This window comes from Temnothorax longispinosus, chromosome 1 (genome assembly GCF_030848805.1).
Source record: "Temnothorax longispinosus isolate EJ_2023e chromosome 1, Tlon_JGU_v1, whole genome shotgun sequence".
Taxonomy (NCBI): domain Eukaryota; kingdom Metazoa; phylum Arthropoda; class Insecta; order Hymenoptera; family Formicidae; genus Temnothorax; species Temnothorax longispinosus.
The window spans coordinates 7013632-7032536 of NC_092358.1; the positions used below are offsets into that span (position 1 = coordinate 7013632).

At 36.7% G+C, this 18905-nt stretch overlaps 1 protein-coding gene across 3 annotated transcripts in view; it reads right to left on the reverse strand.

Annotated features, from left to right (window-relative positions):
- Window positions 1-1613: 1613 nt before the first annotated feature.
- The window catches only part of LOC139821120 (uncharacterized), a 69222-nt gene continuing 51930 nt past the window's right edge, over window positions 1614-18905 (reverse strand). For 2 of the 3 annotated variants that reach the window (XM_071791924.1, XM_071791914.1), the window contains exons 2-3: window positions 4454-6360; window positions 1614-4034 (exon numbers count right to left, since the gene is read on the reverse strand). In XM_071791924.1, the coding sequence (XP_071648025.1) occupies window positions 3794-4034; window positions 4454-6267 (2055 nt within the window). In that variant the 5' untranslated portion in view covers window positions 6268-6360 and the 3' untranslated portion in view covers window positions 1614-3793. Of the gene's footprint in view, window positions 4035-4453; window positions 6361-7609; window positions 13683-18905 lie in introns of those variants that run through there. The other variant, XM_071791905.1, reaches the window with a different exon arrangement.

The following is an 18905-nucleotide window of genomic DNA, read 5'->3' on the forward strand; positions in this document are numbered from 1 at the left end:
TTAAAAATTTTAATTTTTAACCGTAAGAGGGACGTTGTGACAATATCAATTAATATTTTTTAACAATGTTGGCATTTCTCTCGCTTTATATTCCTCGCTAAATAACGTTCTAGATTTCTGCGAGACAGTATAGAAACGTATCGTGCTGCAATATTTTTAAAATTTAATTAATTTTTTGAAAAGAAATGATCCTGCCCATTATATTTATTTTATAATCCGCGATCGAATCTTATATTTATCCCACAGATTAAAGTGGATACATCGAAATAGAGGAAAAATAGAAATGTAAGAATTCTATAGCTAAATCCTGATTTTGGAGATCAAAAATATAAAAAACAACTTTCTATTAATCCTTTCCAATCGTCAGTTTTTTTACGATCGATAGTTCTGCGATAGTTATAGTATGTATACGTACGTGCATGCAGCGAAAGATTTAACGAATACGATACACGAGAATCAAACTGAACGTAGAGGACAAAGAACGGAGCCGATAAACTCGGTACAGTTTTGAGGATTAATTGAATTTCACGAGACGAGGTAGATAGACAATAATGACATTCCCGAGTTTATCGCTTGTCATAATTGATACCACTCAAAAGCAGCTGTCAGTTTACAGTGTTTACACTATCAACATGTTATCGACAATCATAATGTCGCAGGAATAATTATGAAGTTCCAGTGGATGTTCCTCGATAAAGAACGTAAATGATATGATACTGTCGAACTAATCTCAGATGGACTAAACAATTCTTTTAACAATTGCTTTCTAAAAAATATTGTTCTTATGACACCATTTAATAATTGTGATTAATTACTAGTAAGATTGACAATATTAAAAGACATTGCTTTTTGATTTTTTAAGATTAAGTTATGATAAAATAAATGTGACTCTAAAATAAAAGATGCTGCGTTTTAACAATCTCGCGGAATAAACGTATTTGTCGTCGTCGAAGGATTACAAGAGTGACTGGCGTAAAAGCTCCATGACGGAACTCAAATGGGCAGTCGCTCTTCGGAACGAATAGCTCCCGGGAAAATTTTACGTGATTCTGTAAAGTGACAATAACGTCTCTCGGTACGTCGTTACGTACAGTTTCCACTACATTAGAGAGTGCCTCCAGCAAAACAAACATGTACAAACATATCCCATCTTTACGTGTTTGTCATCGTCCCGCCAGATGATTATTGTCGGGAGCGCTATACATAGCGCTATATATGCAAATTTTATGCAAATCGACTATTAGGCACACTACAAATAAATTTCGTCGTTGCTCGCCTATCACTAAAATGGCTATTTTACCGGTGTTATTGTGCTGACGCGACGATGTGTTCTTCATGCATATTATTAATCTTAAATTCGTAAACATCTCTGATGAACGTCTAACTATTATGGAAGGAACTGGGGAATTTGAAGCTTTACATCAATGATTTTTGTCGAATTAAGACACTTCTCCAAGGATGTATCGGCAGTGCCTTGAAATAAAATTCATACAATTTCGACAAGTAATTCGACAAAATAAATCCAATCTTAAAGAAATAATTTATACCTGGCACTAATTAATTGTAGTAATAATAAAGAAAATAATTGAAGAATTTACTTATCGAAAAAAATATTTAAAGTTCTAAATATTTGAATAAAATATTTTGCATGTATTAATTCTTCGAGTACAATATGTACAATCAATTGATGTATACAATATCATATCAAAATGTCACTTATCCCTTAACAATAGTAAATAATACATAAGTTTCTGCTTTAAGAGCTGCAAAATCGCTATCGTACAACTAATAATTCGTTCACTGCTACTCGAGATCTTCTTCAACATTTCCGAAAGAAATATAAGAGACTCGAGAAGTGTATTTTTGTCAGTAAGAATAAAGATTACATGATATCGCTCTTCGCACGGCCTTATCTTTGAAAGAATCTTCGTCGTGTCATTTCGTGAGAAACGAACGAGATCTTCACGATATCGTGAACCTGTCGTGTATTGGAACCTACCGATTTCGACGAGAGAAACGGACAAGTAAATGGAACTGCTCGCACATGTCAAATATCTTTTACCTTTCGCAACACGAGAAAGATTAATTGAATACAATATTAAAAAGCTGAAAAAGAGATATTAAAAATGTGCGATGGTAATTCGCAAAATTTACGAAGAACGAGCAAGATGTTGTTATATTAGTTTTTTCCAGTAGAAAAATTTGCGAAAGATAAAAATACGTCATCGCTCAACTTCTCTTTGATGGAAATCTCTCCGAATATTCATGCTGACGTTTTTTCAAAAAAAGACAAACGAGACGCGTACAAATCGAATTTTTAACTTTTCGGATCACATTTTTAGTTGCGGCACATTCTTTTAACCGTGCAAGAATAATCTCGCATCGAAATCGGTAGATAGTATAAAAATACAAAACTACAAAAGATAATTATCGCAAAATTCAACTTTGTTGAGCATCGTCGTAGACATGCAAATAGATTTTAATAACTAAATAAATATATAAACACAAGAGTTTATCAAACTATCAGTCAAAAATTCTTAAATCGGAATTCGCTTGAGCATAACAATTGTACAACGGTATACTTCGAGATTTGCACAGTGTCAATTAATATCAATACATCGAATACAAATCGAATTTTTAACTTTTCGGATTACATTTTTAGTTGCGGCACATTCTTTTAACCGTGTAAGAATAATCTCGCATCGAAATCGGTAGTATAAAACTAATAGGTTGGCCAATAAGTCCGTGCGATTTTTTACTTATAAATTTATAAGTAAAAAAACCGCACGGACTTATTGGCCAACCTAATATAAAACTACACAAGATAATTATTGCAAGATTCAACATTGTTGAGCATCGTCGTGAACATGCAAATAGATTTTAATAAATAGATAAATATATAAACACAAGAGTTTATCAAACTATCAGTCAAAAATTCTTAAATCGGAATTCGCTTGAGCATAACAATTGTACAACGGTATACTTCGAGATTTGCACAGTGTCAATTAATATCAATACATCGGATACAAATCGAATTTTTAACTTTTCGGATTACATTTTTAGTTGCGGCACATTCTTTTAACCGTGTAAGAATAATCTCGCATCGAAATCGGTAGTATAAAACTAATAGGTTGGCCAATAAGTCCGTGCGGTTTTTTACTTATAAATTTATAAGTAAAAAAACCGCACGGACTTATTGGCCAACCTAATATAAAACTACACAAGATAATTATTGCAAGATTCAACATTGTTGAGCATCGTCGTGAACATGCAAATAGATTTTAATAAATAGATAAATATATAAACAAGAGTTTATCAAATTATCAGTCAAAAATTCTTAAATCAAAATTCGCTTGAGCATAACAATTGTACAACGGTATACTTCGAGATTTGCACAGTGTCAATTAATATCAATACATCGGGATGAATTGACGCGGTAAACCCGTCGCTTCGTTGCTAATGATCTGTCGACAATTTCGGCGCTTACGCAGCGAATACTGCGAACCAAGCTTAAATCGAAGTGACTCTCGTTGACCTGACGGTAACCAATGGCATTGAATCGAACCTAAATCTAAGTAAAGTGACGTGCGCACAATTTAAGCCATAAATAATTGTCAAACGGTCGTAAACTAATTTTCGAACATCAACATTCGATTGTGAGAAGCTTGATCGTAATTTAAACAGATTACTATCCAGCGTGACGTATTTCAGCGAAGTTTGATTAAATCGCAATCTGGAAAATTCCACCCAGCCGAAAGTTTCTCCCGAGGGGAAGAATCGCCGGTGCTCTCTTCTAGGCATCGAAACTCCTCTCGATCGCCCGTGATTTCTCCCGCGACATGGAGAATCTAAAGTTCCTTGGACTCACGGTGGCGTAACGGTGCGTGCTGGGCTCTTTCGGCACGTGTGGCTTATTGCGCCTGATGGTAGATAAGAAATCCGTGCTGAAGTTGCACAACGTATGAACGTTATTGACCGGTGTCTGCTGAGGAACGAGCCCATCGAGCGCCGACGTCGACTTGCACGAACGTGACCTGAATGTATCCATATATACATTGCATATTTATCTACTTTTAATCGATTAATTGTTTCAAAAGCATTGCACATTATTGAGCTATTTGTAAAGTATTATTTTATTATTTATCATCTTTAAATGTAACAGAAAATGAAGAAAATCAAAATAAAGTTTCGTCTTTCTCTAATATTATTGCCAATCTATTATTATATCTTAAAATATATATTGTGTATCATGTTATCATATATTAATATATATCACTGGTCTTTTATGTATAATATTGTTATATCAACTCGACAGTTCGTGTAAAGCTACATGGTCTGTATCTCGCTGCGCATACACTTGGCGCGAGACACTACCTTGATATTATTACGTTCATATTTTTACGTTACTACACGGTGTTATTACTAATAACAGTATTATTATCATTATAATTACCTCAGTATATCGCAGTTGTTATTTGGAGATAAAGCCAAACATCCAGACATCTTGGAGTACGAGATACTCAATTTAGCTTGAGACACAGGCGACGCCGACGTACCTGACGGTTCCAATTCACGCGTATCAGATTCAGGTTCCTTGGCGTTGCATCTCATTTCCCTCTCCTCTATCAACTCCTCCGTTGTTTGATCCAACTTTGTCTCCGTGACAAAGGGGTGTTTGGGAATCCCGTTTCGGGTCAGATAAGGATGCTTGGGAAGCGATGGGTGTCCACCGGAGGCTTTCAACTTGGAAGAATTCTTGAGCATCGGGCTCTTCAACGAAGATTCGACATTCCCGTGGTTTTCTTTGTAGGCGGTGGTTGCGCCGCGCAAAGGTACCCAGTGGGTCGTCGAATCGGCAGGCTCAGAATCGCTCGTGAACTCTTCGCGGGGCACTTCAGTCAAGACCATGCGAGAGCTCTTCGATCGGGTCTTGTCGCTGACGCAAGCGTTTTTCGCGCGGCCGAAGGTTCCAAAGGTCGGCGGCGTCAACGGCCTCTCGTTAGGATCGGAGCACCAGGATTTCTGCGAGGAAGAGGACGAAGAGGACGGAAACCGATCGATAAATCCCGAGTCGGAGGTACGCTCACTCGGCTGCTTCTCTTCGGCCGATTTTTTCCACACGTAGCTCAATAGTTTAGCGTTGAATGCCGACTTTAGTAATTTCTTCAGCGGTTTCTTTCGAGACAGCTTCTCGCCCAGAGCTGATATCCACGTCACGCGGGTGTCGTTGTCGAGCTTGATCGGCCGATCTTCATTCGGCGAAACCGGCGTTTCGCCGATCGCTCGCAGTGACTTTCGGTTGGACGACGGACTTGGAATCAATTCAGGATCTCGAAGATTATCTCGAGCCTCTGGAATATCTTTGGAAGATGTAACGGTTACGTCTTGGAAGGATGAGTCCAGCAGCAGACTACCGTCATCATTATTTATGCTTAACATGTTATTGTGCGACGACCCCACGGAGGACTTCAACGATGACAACGATGATGAAGTTGAGGAGAGTTCGAGTTCGTCTTCGAAGCCGTATAAATCGGCTTGTAAGTTTCTGTAGCTATTATTGGTGCTTGAATCGTAAGAGCTTGTTAAAATATCTTTAAGAGGATCCTCGCAGTCCAAGTCTTTGTCTTCAAAATTCTCCAAAGGACTTGAGCAAATCATTAATTTGCTTTTCTTCGTTTTACATTCTAACTTTTTATCCCTCTTCTTCGGGTTCCGTGTCTCAATCCTCCTCGAAGGACTGGATTGTACGTTCATCGACAGTTCGCTCATGCAGCTGTACATATTGATCTTAGGAGGGGATCTCGGCCATGTCTCTGAAACTGTTTTTACGTCGCTCTCCGAATGATACCGATTAAGAATAACAAAATCATCTTCGACCGCGCGTGCCTCGAATGAAGTCAAAAAGATCTTTGATTTTTTCTTAAAGTCGTCTCGACATTGCGCGCTGGGCGCGTCGTATATCGCGGGACTCGAGCCGTTTTTCTCTACGTTCTTCCCATTCTTGACGACGTCAAGAGCGTTAGAGAAACTAGATCTTTCGTCAGTTCGTTCCCGTTGAATGTTGTCGTTAGACGCTCTTACGCTTGACTCGTAAGCTTCGACAATCTTCTTGACGAAGTTGCCGTCGCTCGAAGTCGACAACTTCGATGCGGTATCCCGGCAGCTGGCCGACGTCGAGAAGCCCGTTTCAAACTCCCGGATCAAGATCTCCATGTTCGGCATATTCTTCGGTATGTCCGGCAGCACGCGAACTCCGTTGACGGGCATGTCGACGGCGATTAAAAGTCCACTAAAGCTCGCTTTTGAGACAGAACAGTCCGCGTATCCAGTTCAATTTGCGTTTCCTCGATCGGTGCGGAACTACGAAGACAGATGCAAGAATTTTGTATAAATTTTGATTAATCAGAATTTACTAGCAAGAATATTTATAATGCCAAATTTAACAAGCAAAATTAATAAATATATATAAATTTATTTTTGTTACATTATACCAAAAGACAATAAAAATTATTATTTAACATTTTCTGTTTCTTCAAATAAAATTTTTCTTGTAATATTGTGGTACTAGATATATTTATTTACATGAGCTACGGTCAACTTGACGCTACAAATACTTTGAAGCGTTCTTCTTCTTCTTCTTTCTTCGTTGAAAGAAAGGAGAAGAGGAATGCTTCGAAGCATTTGTAGCGTCAAGTTGACCGCACCCATAATCAACAATTAAAATCTATTTTGCGTATAAATTTCAAGAGATAAATAAATGTCTAATAATGTTCTAAAAAAAGCTTAATTAAAGTAAGATAAATTTACTTAGTTCAATAAAATTTAATTCGTTTTTAGTAATATTATAATTCTAATGGAACAGATAATTCCAAATTTCTATAACGCCTTTTTTATAATTATTAATTACAATATACTAACTCACTTAAACTTTTTGCTATAATTTGTTATTATTTTATAAATAACGACAAATACTTTATAAATATATCAGATTATAATCGTAAGTAAAATAAATAAAATATATATATGTCTCATATATATATATAGAATAGAGTTTTTAGGACATTAAATTAGGTAATATAGTATTAAAAATAAATAGTTCATAATAAAAATAAAAAGATTATAAGTAAGTAAATCTATAAAAACATATAATTAGATAATATAATTAGTATTATTAAAAATTCATAAAGAACAGAAAGGAGGAGAATTTATATTCTTTGATATATTTCTTATAAATTTCTTTATAAAAACTTTTATCCCTATTATGTACTTCTTCCACATTAATTTTGTAAAATTCATTGTAAGCGTGGTATTAGCAACTTTTTAACTGAATGTTTGGCATTTTTGAGATATCTCCCAAAAATTTTAAAATTAGATTTAAATGTGTTATAAAAGTCACTGAAATTTTACAATAGCCATCAAGTCAGCAAAACCTGTGCGCTATTAATTATTTTACATCTCATATATGTATGTATAGAATATATGTATATATAAAACAATTTATACAAATCTCTACACTGCAAAACTGTATAAACTTTTCCAATTCCCCTAACATTTTCTCTCTCAATATTCAAAACTTCAAATATCCTAAAGTTTACACCGCGAAACTCACCTCCTTCACCAGAATCAATGTTTCACGCAAGGAGGAAATCAGAGCGAGGACTCAGATCACGTCTTTCCAGAGCGTTGATCCACCATCAGAGAATTAATGATCCAGCAAAAATGATCTTCCCACAATTACTGTACAATTTGTTGTGTAGCTATCGAATAATTCACTGCAGGACATAGAAGCGGATCATCGGGAGAATCACTCAAAACGAGACGGATTCGCTATACCGAATCGATCAAACGACTAATGACTAATCCATTGTATAAAACCGCAATTAATTCCGCAATAAATCTAATTAATTGGCTGCCGATATTATTGGTTACCGCAATACAAGAATTGACCAAAAATTCGAGATCTCTACAAGTCTGGCGAACGCGCCATCTGATGCGACGAAAATTTAGAGACAAATATCTGTCAGTTAGAGTTAAACGTCTTCGCACAATTGTGTCAAACAGGAATACAACTGTTCCTTTTTGATGATCGATAGCTTATTTTCATGTACTTTTGTGAAACTACTAAATATCGATAAATCTTTGAATTTAAATAATATTCGATCTAGCTCTAACTAACGTTAATTCTTCTCTTCCTTGCTTTTGACATTCTTATTTCTCCTTCCATTCAAATAAACTTTAACAGAATTTTAACTTCAGAGATGAGTAAGATTCCTGACGATATCTGATTGGCAAGCTAATGACAAAACTATCCCTTATCTATTAACATTTTTTTCGGCGCAATACAAAATTCAATTCGCAGAGGTTTGCAACATCTAAATCTAATGTTTAATAGATATAATAGATATAATGGTTATAATATATATAATAGATTTAATAGTGCAATCGTATTCAGGGGCACTCGGTCAAGTGGTGTAACTGAATTCGATCTACGAAAAAGAACTCCCTAAGCCAAGCTGTAAACGACGACGGCGCGGCTGCGTGGCGCAGGGAGAGCCGTGTCGCGGATGGTGCCTCCCGGACGCCGGGTTCTTCGAAAGCACAAACCTCTAGCATTCGCGATTCTGCCCGGGTTTGTACTTATATCGCGCAACTATGATATCCGTGGAATTAAAATAAAACTAAATGTTAAATCCGTGTAATTAAAATAAAACTAAATGTTAAATCCGTGGAATTAAAATAAAACTAAATGTTAACAATAATTTAAATAAAGTCCTCCAAAGCGTGGTTGAGCGAACGATTGGAGGAGTTTATAGCTGCAGAATCGGATCTAACCAGAGACCCGAGTCTGTTATAGCGGCGTCGCCGGACGCTATAATAAAAAGCAGCTGCAGAGGGAGAGACATGCTGAAAAACCGTGCCTCTGCAGTTGCCTAAGATTCTGAAGACAAGGGGGAGGTGTGATGCGGTCAGCACGCAGAAGCGTGTGTCAGGTCGGATTATAGTACTCTCAATCCATCGCAAGATAGTTGCTTAGGCAAGAGACCTAAGGTTACTGACCAAGGGTTGTATGCCCAAGCGACTAATGACCGGTTTCATCATCTCCGATTAGTTTAATCGGCCGATTATTCCATTGAAACTGACTATAAATCGCATTTGTCGTTAAGCAGATTGACCAATCATGGTTGGCACTTAATCGGTCGATTATATTAATCGGAAATGATGAAACTGGTTAAAAAATTATAATCACGAACAAACAAATTGTTTGTCACGATCATTTGTTTTCCGCAACAAACGAGTGTTAGAAACTCGTGGGGACCGAAAGGGCGGGTTGGAGGAAATATAGGGATATATAATCTCGCTATAATTATAAATATATATAATATTATAATGCATTTTAGCATATGCTAAAAAAGAAAGGATTATTTTCTCCATATTTTTTATCTTCTTTTAGAGAGACAATGACGACTTTAAATTGCGAAAGTTGTAGTCAATATCCCTACATCGGCAGAGTATCCGTAGAAGAGAGTAATGTTGACTTTGTCTATCAATTTGTGAAAAAAAAATTTGTCCAGAGAAAAGAGCCCCTAACATATACTGCACCTAACATAATTGGGCCACCAAATGATAGGGGAAAAAATTTTCATTTAAAATGCTTTTTTGGAGAAAAAGATGTATGTGTATTTCCTGGTATTATCTGCTATCGTCTTGTACAAAGTCCTAAGAGAGCTACTCTGAAAAGAAATTAGGTGCCGGTAGGGTGGATGTGATTAAGAAATAGGTCAGGGGACACATTCTCGGACTTCCCGAAGGTGCGCCTCTCCCTCACAGGCATTTAAGAAGGGATTACGCAGGCATTATTTTTAATTACGCCAACGAACAATCGATGGACTGGCTAAAAAACCTATTAACCGAAATTAAAATTGAGAACGCTCCTTTGCGTGCACTGCCGATGAGCTTCTTAAACGTCATCGGGTAATAATAATTTATATGGAGGAGCCGGATTTGTGTCAACCGAGGAGATCTATTCTAAAATTAGTGTCTTGTCCTGTAAGACTATTGGGAAGTAATCTCATTAATTTCTGAAATTAAATCATTTTTTTAAAATGTATGTGTGTGTATTTGTGTGTACGCGAATGGAGAGGAAAGAAAAACAAATTTAGTTAGCAAAGCTCCTCGAAAGACAAAACACGGGAAGCGAAAGTAGGGATGCTAAGAGCGCCCACTTTGCTGCCCTGATCTTTGCGGCCCTCTCCCTGAAAGCCCTGAAGACCTATGGCTTCAAGATCTTCTGCGGACGGTCGAGCAACTGTAAAAAAATAAATAAGTCTATTAGAAAACATCGAAGAATATATTGTAGTAGTAGTAGTAGAGTAGAGTAGAGTAGTAAGTGTAGTACTAGGAATGTTTGAAGGATAGCGAAGGAAAGGCTATCCAAGGGAGGGGTGATGCGATGACAGTTGGAGTCCATCCACTTCGTCAGTTGACAACCGCTATTTTATGGTATCCGCCGTGTAAACGTAGTAAATTATAACTGGAATATGAGCTCTACTCTAGAAAAAATCGAGACGAGCGAGAGGAAGAATTGCGGCCAACCCGTCCTTTTAGGACAGATAAACAACCGATACAAAGTCGATAAAAAATGAGTTTCTCTTCACATTGTCTTCACGCTTTGTCTCAGTTGTTTATCAGCTGTTTGTCAACTGATCGAGCGGGGACTTCTCTCAGAGACTACGTTGAAGGAGAAAGAATTTTTGTTGCCCGTCTGAAACGATATTGTATGCGTGTGCCGTTACTGCTGTATAGTTACTGCTGTATTAAGACAATATGCGTAGGCGTATTTAACGCTAGAACTCACACGCCATTTTTTTTACCTTTTAACTCAAACAATTGTTTGGTAAACGTTCACATGTGTCCCTTAGACCTTTTCCAAAATGTTTCACCTTACCTCATGATAATAATCGATGTCATATTCAGTATAACACGGTCTGTCACACCGGAGAGAATATAAAATGTCATATTTGTTGTTTCCTGAATGTGTGGAAACATTTTAAAATATTAAATAGTGATCAAGTAAAGTGCGAGCTTTGCACAACTATTAAAATTATTCCGTACGACTTTGTAAAGGCGAAAAATCACTTGGTTGAACTGCACGAAACTATTATAAAAAAAGATGTGAAAAAGTGGCAGAAAAAGACTTGCGAAATTTACCGGCATTTCAGAAGAGAAAAATGGTTTTTTGGACGCTGTAGTTTGTGCGAGCGTCCAATTAAAGATGTCACTAAAGCAAATATAGAAGCCCACTTGATGTGGAAGCACAAACAACAATTAGATAAAATAAGAAGAGACGTTAAGGTTGAATGGTCTGACATTTTGACATTAACGACAAAGATGCTTTTATAAGATGCAAATTGCAAAATTGCAAAACTGAACAAACAATTAGATGGTATGAAACTGACCTCATGAAACAACACGTAGATCAAGAACACAGGTAATTCACATACACAAGTAATTATAATCTTGTAATTTTAATTACAAGTAGTTGTATAGTAGTTTTACTATTTTTAAATCTTTGTTTTAATACGTGCAGATCATTTAACATAAGCATGGTCCAACATGAACCAGGGCCGTCCAGCAGCAGTGGAGTCAATATCGATCCCACGTTTTTTTTAAATCGTAAAACTGGCCCTACAAAGATAAAGTCTGTATAATCTTCTGTATATATCTTTATATCACACGTGCATGGAAAGTGGCCCATTACGTGCGTGTCACGCGCGTAATAGGCCACTTTCCACGCACTTATAGTATAAAATAGTGTGTGTAACACTAAGCTGGAGAACAAAAAATCGAAACCCTTTAAAACACATAAACGGGAAGGCTGCATAATGTCACCCAGGTTATTCAACGTCTACGGCGAATATATAATGAGACGCGCCCTGGAAGGAAACAACGGAGGAATAATAATCAACGGCAAAAACTTGAATAATCTCCGATACGCTGATGACACCACCTTAATAGCGAAAAACGAAGAGGAACTGACCAAAATGCTGGAATTAGTTACCAAGAAAAGCAATGAAGTAGGTCTACATATCAACCTGGAGAAGACCAAACTCATGGTGATTGACAGGGGCAACACGATACAACGGAACAATGTACGCCCAGACATGGAAACGGTCAATGAGTTCATCTACTTGGGATCCTTAATTTCCAATATAGGAGGAAGCGAAGCAGAGATAAGAAGGCGTATAGCAATGTCGCGAACAGCCATAACGAAATTCAGGAGAATATGGGTAGACAAACAAATAACAATAAAAACAAAGATAGCCCTAGTGAGATCCCTGGTGTTCTCTATATTCTCATACGGAGCGGAGACATGGACCATCAAGGCGGCGGACAGGCACCGCATAGATGCATTTGAAATGTGGTGCTGGAGACGGATGCTGGGCATCCCTTGGACGGCAAGAAGAACGAACGTGTCAATTCTTAATGAGCTGAACATCACCGACCGACTGTCCACTATTTGCCGCAGACGAGTTCTCCAATACTTTGGTCACATCACACGTAGAAACCAGGACAATCTTGAAAAACTGATTGTACAGGGGAAAGTTGAGGGGAAGAGACCAAGAGGCCGTTCTCCATCGCGCTGGCTGGATCAAATAAAGAATATCACAGGCCAACCACTACAAAAGAATCTCCGAGAAGCGGAAGACCGCCATTGTTGGAAGACGGTGGTTCGCCATTCCCGATAAAAACAGTACGTGGATCCACGTTATTGCTACGACGAAATTACGTGATTCGACATGGATGTGACGTTCCTGTTTTACTGGGGTTGTACATGACCATAATGTCACGACTCTTCAGACATGAAGATACGACGAGAAAGAAAAAAACCTCTTGATAATAATCGATGTCATATTCAGTATAACACGGTCTGTCACACCGGAAAGAACATAAAATGTCATATTTGTTGTTTCCTGAATGTGTTCCGGTGTGGAAACATTTTAAAATATTAAATAGTAATCAAGTAAAGTGCGAGCTTTGCACAAATATTAAAATTATTCCGTACGACTTTGTAAAGGCGAAAAATCACTTGGTTAAACTGCACGAAACTATTATAAAAAAAAATGTGAAAAAGTGGCAGAAAAACACTTGCGAAATTTACCGGCATTTCAGAAAAGAAAAATAGTTTTTTGGACGCTGTAGTTTGTGCGAGCGTCTAATTAAAGATGCCACTAGAGCAAATGTAGAAGAACACTTGATGTGGAAGCACAAATAACAATTAGATAAAATAAGAAGAGACGTTAAGGTTGAATGGTCTCAACATTTTGACATTAACGACAAAGATGCTTTTGTAAAATGCAAATTGCAAAATTGCAAAACTGAACAAACAATTAGATGGTATGAAACTGACCTCATGAAAGAACACGTAGATCAAGAACACAGGTAATTCACATACATAAGTAATTATAATCTTGTAATTTTAATTACAAGTAGTTGTATAGTAGTTTTACTATTTTTTAATCTTTGTTTTAATACGTGCAGATCATTTAACATGGGCATGGTCCAACATGAACCAGGACCGTCCAGCAGCAGTGGAGTCAATATCGATCCCACGCTTTTTTTAAATCGTAAAACCGGGCCTACAAAGATAAAGTCTGTATAATCTTCTGTATATATCTTTATATCACACGTGCATGGAAAGTGGCCCATTACGCGCGTGTCACGCGTGTAATAGGCCACTTTCCACGCACTTGTAATATAAAATAGTGTGTGTAACACGTGCGGGTTGAAAATTGAACTCGCCTTCGGCTCGTGCGTCCACCCGCACCCGTGAATTTTCAACTTACCGCACTTGTTAAGTGAAGTAAGACATCCACTCTTTTTTTTTATAATGATTAATAGCCTGTCTACCACCGGAAATACAGGCATATCATGTGCTATTAAAACAGATCCACGTTATATATTTTATAATTAATCATTGAATTATTAAATCAACATTTTTAACATTAACGTACTGCGTCCAAGAGTTTTACATAATTTGGTGTAATTTTGTTTTTCGGAAGGTTCTCCATCATTATAACCGTGTAATACCTTCCTTTTCTGCTCTTGCCGTTCTACCACTCCTATGTACATAATTCTGTAAAATAATTATTAAAGGAGAGAATGTGAGAAAGGAAAAAAGAATGAATGAAGGAGTGAATGATAAGAAGTAATTGTAAACCAAGTCCCGGTTTTAGGCTGAATGACCGAACTGAATAAAGTATTATTAAGAACTAAACACACATCGAGAACATGCCTTTATACGACAGAATTATGTAATATCGAAATATGAAGCAAAATGCAATCATTGCAACAGGAAAACCACATTTAAAAATTATTATTATTCACAAAATAGTAAAAAAAAAAGGTCATTTCCTTTTTTTGCGGCGATAGTTTTTTCGTGGTGGTTACTGAGGACAACAAGGTATATACGTGGGGAAATGAATAATCATGGTCAACTAGGTAATTCTGAACGTACGGAAGAATTCATAGAGAAGCCACAAGAAATTAAATTCACAGACGTTAAAATAGGTAATTTGTTTATTTTCAAAGTGCATTTCTAAAGATGTGATGACTTATAAAAGGGGGGTTTTTTCGATTTCCCTCGGCGTATTATTATTATCAGTTCGAATTTTGTCACCTGCAAGATTTCTCTCGATTTCATCATATTTATGGGAAATGAACATATACAGAAAAGGCAAACAAAATCATAGCCCACTCGCCGATCGGCGCGTAATCATTAATATTCGTTTTTTTTTCTCTTTTTATCCGGAGAATAATTCCGTTATGTTACTACGAAAAAAAGAAATTTTGTGAAGTCTACAGGACGCGAAATACTGCCTTTACCTCAAAATCCAATATCTCTTGGATATTTGTCAATATGTTAAATAACTAATTGGAGCGTCGACAGGGAACGATTATTCAGCTAATCAGAAGCATCTGTTTTTCTATGAAGCGTATAACCTCGTTTTGCCCATCAATTCGCTTGGTTCTAATCTGTTGCAGCGGTGATTATGCAATGCAATGTATTTATTTCCGTCGAAGCGACTGATTATAAGCCTTCATAACGGCAATCAGTTGCATGTATTTCCGCTACCTTTCATGGATATAATAACATAATGGAACAGAAAACATACGAGATTGAGAATTTCAAAATACACAAAAGATGAAAAATAGCAATCAATCATATTGATATAAATATATGACGAAACTGACGTTTAATATCGTAGTATTACATTAATTCATTCGACGTTTCGACACTAGTTTTGTGTCCTTATCAAGAGTTTACTGTTATAAAGCCCTTACTCTTACCCTTGTAATTATATTAAAATATAATTATATATAATTATATATAAATATATAATTATAATATAAAATATAATTATGTATTAAAATAATATAAAATAATATAAAAAGACGAGTGGTTGGTGAAATTGGCCCTAAATATGATGGATATATATAAAGCGGCTTCAACAGCCACCTTTACTTTTGTTAAAGATAAGTATTTTTAATTATCATTTTAAAACTTCGTATTACTTCTATATTATATATATTAGCTGCATTCCGATATTCACTGTCAGTACTGCAAATCTATATTTTACGTCACGTATACTATAGATTTTCAGTACTGAAAGTTGTTAACAGTGAATATCGGAATGCAGTCATTATATATAATTTTTAATTGTTGATAGATGCCTTATTACTGATTTTCAAGGACCTTGAACCAAAGGACCAAGTATATTTCTTGGCCATCTTTCTAATCTTGGCCATCATCATTAAATTTGGTTCTTTTTACTTTTTTAAACGGTAACATTATTTATATACATAAATTACAGATATCCACGGTTACCAATATTTACTTCTCGTAACGATAATGACATGACCAACAAAGAACCTTTTTGCAACGTGGTTCCAAAACTCCCAAGCTCCCCAAGCTTGACGACCAATTTCAAATTTAATGTCTCCTCCGAAAAATGGTTGCCCTCTAAGTCGGGCTCTATAACGCTATTAAACCGAGATCTTCATATCGTAATATGCTTCTAATTACCCTATTTAAAATTTTTCTCGGATCAGGTCGCGTTTCGTGGAAGCAAGCAATCACGAGAACGTTCCGGAGTCCGGTTTAGTTCCCGTGATGACATTGAACCGTCTGGACATCACATTCTCAGAAAAGATTTCTAGATACAATACTATTAGGATCGAAATAGGGCCAATCATACTTAGTATTGAAAGAAGAATATTTTAATCTTAAATAGAAAAATTCTTAAATCTAAAATAATTCTGAGAAAATTAGAGGGATAGCATCAAGATTATTTTATTCTAGATTTAAGACTTAAGACAGAGGTTTTACCTTCGACCTAAATTCCACTAAAAAAGAAGAGGCAGATTTTTTTAACAGGTGTGGGCAAGATGCAATTCAAAATTACTTATCCGTGCGACGGTGTAAGTATTTTGTGCTTTGCAATAATTTGTGCATTAATAAATGCATATGTGTAACAATTTATTTTTTTAATTTAATTTAATTTAATTTAATTTAATTTTTTAGTATATATAAAGGTTGGAGACTGAGGTGGCGCGTCAGCCACCCGACATCGGATGCACGTTGGAAACGTGGGGGCAATTGCTGAAATCCAGCTGAGTCGTGAGTTAAGACTCGTGTTCCTGCCCGTAAGTGCAAAACGTTCCTTTATTTTTCGAAAATATATCGTTTTTCATACAAAAATCGCGAGTGAAGCGAGATGATGCAATCGGGACGTTACCCATTGTAATGCTGTACTTTGAGTACAAATATATATTCTTGTTATTTGTTTTCATAAGAGCAATTGCAAGTTAATTACCCTCATTAATCCAAATCCCAGCAAAAGCTTTCCGGATCCGAAATACTAATGCGCGACTTCGTGAAGGGCGTGGTCGATAACAACGCATTATCGCAACGGAAGTACAGAGAGGCTGAGGATCGAGAGGAAGTATTATATGGCAACCGGAAGTCAACCGGGTCTGGATGTGGCCGCGATGGGTATGGCGCTTTTCAAGCATCGAGGTGCAGATGGAAAATTTAGCGTTCTTCATAATCGAAATCGAATGTAAAACTTTAAGCTAGCGAGCATTCTATAAAAAAGTAATGAAACTGTCCACCCATTTACCCTGATATTAGTAGTCTTATATGTGAAAATTCGTATCGAGGCAAGTTTGAACCTTTGAACAATACAAACTGATACAAGAAATGTGGAAAACAATATCGAGGCGAGTTTGATTCTAATTACTTGTATTGCAGCTAGTGATAGCAGTATTATTGACCCAAAACTCCCAAGCTCGCCAAGCTTGACGACCAATTTCAAATTTAATGTCTCCTCCGAAAAATGGTTGCCCTCTAAGTCGGGCTCTATAACGCTATTAAACCGAGATCTTCACACCGTAATATGCTTCTAATTACCCTATTTAAAATTTTTCTCGAATCAGGTCGCGTTTCGTGGAAGCAAGCAATCACGAAAACGTTCCGGAGTCCGGTTTAGTTCCCGTGGTGACATTGAACCGTCTGGACATCAAGACAGAGATTTTACCTCCGACCTAGAGTCCACTAAAAAAGAAGAGGCAGATTTTTTTAACAGGTGTGGGCAAGATGTAACTCAAAATTACTTATCCGTGCGACGGTGTAAGTATTTTGTGCTGTGCAATAATTTGTGCATTAATAAATGCATATGTGTAACAATTTATTTTTTTAATTTAATTTAATTTAATTTAATTTAATTTTTTAGATATAAAGGTTGGAGAGATGAGGTGGCGCGTCAGCCACCCGACATCGGATGCACGTTGGAGACATGGGGCAATTGCTGAAATCCAGCTGAGTCGTGAGTTAAGACTCGTGTTCCTGCCCAAAGAACAAAATATTCCTTTATTTTTGGAAATATATCGTTTTTCATACAAAAATCGCGAGTGAAGCGAGATGATGCAATCGGGGCGTTACCCATTGTAATTCTGTACTTCGAGTACAAATATATATTCTTGTTATTTGTTTTCATAAGAGCAATTGCAAGTTAATTACCCTCATTAATCCAAATCCCAGCAAAAGCTTTCCGGATCCGAAATACTAATGCGCGACTTCGTGAAGGGCGTGGTCGATAACAACGCATTATCGCAACGGAAGTACAGAGAGGCTGAGGATCGAGAGGAAGTATTATATGGCAACCGGAAGTCAACCGGGTCTGGATGTGGCCGCGATGGGTATGGCGCTTTTCAAGCATCGAGGTGCAGATGGAAAATTTAGCGTTCTTCATAATCGAAATCGAATGTAAAACTTTAAGCTAGCGAGCATTCTATAAAAAAGTAATGAAACTGTCCACCCATTTACCCTGATATTAGTAGTCTTATATGTGAAAATTCGTATCGAGGCAAGTTTGAACCTTTGAACAATACAAACTGATACAAGAAATGTGGAAAACAATATCGAGGCGGGTTTGATTCTAATTACTTGTATTAATATTGCAGCTAGTGATAGCAGTATTATTGACCCAAAACTCCCAAGCTCCCCAAGCTTGACGACCAATTTCAAATTTAATGTCTCCTCCGAAAAATGGTTGCCCTCTAAGTCGGGCTCTATAACGCTATTAAGGTGGTTCATGCACAGTACTTGCAAGTCAAATAGGCAACTATTTTTATTAGTGATAAATAAGTATGATTTTTGTCCGTAAAAATCAGCATATAATTAGATTTATTATTTATAACATCTTTAATGTTATACGACCTCTACGTAATTAAAATATTGAGACAAAAGTCACATCTTTTACTAGAGTTGTGAGCCGTGTGAATATATGTACAACAGCAGCGCGGCAACGAATAAATGATGCATGTTAAAATTATTTGGACATTTT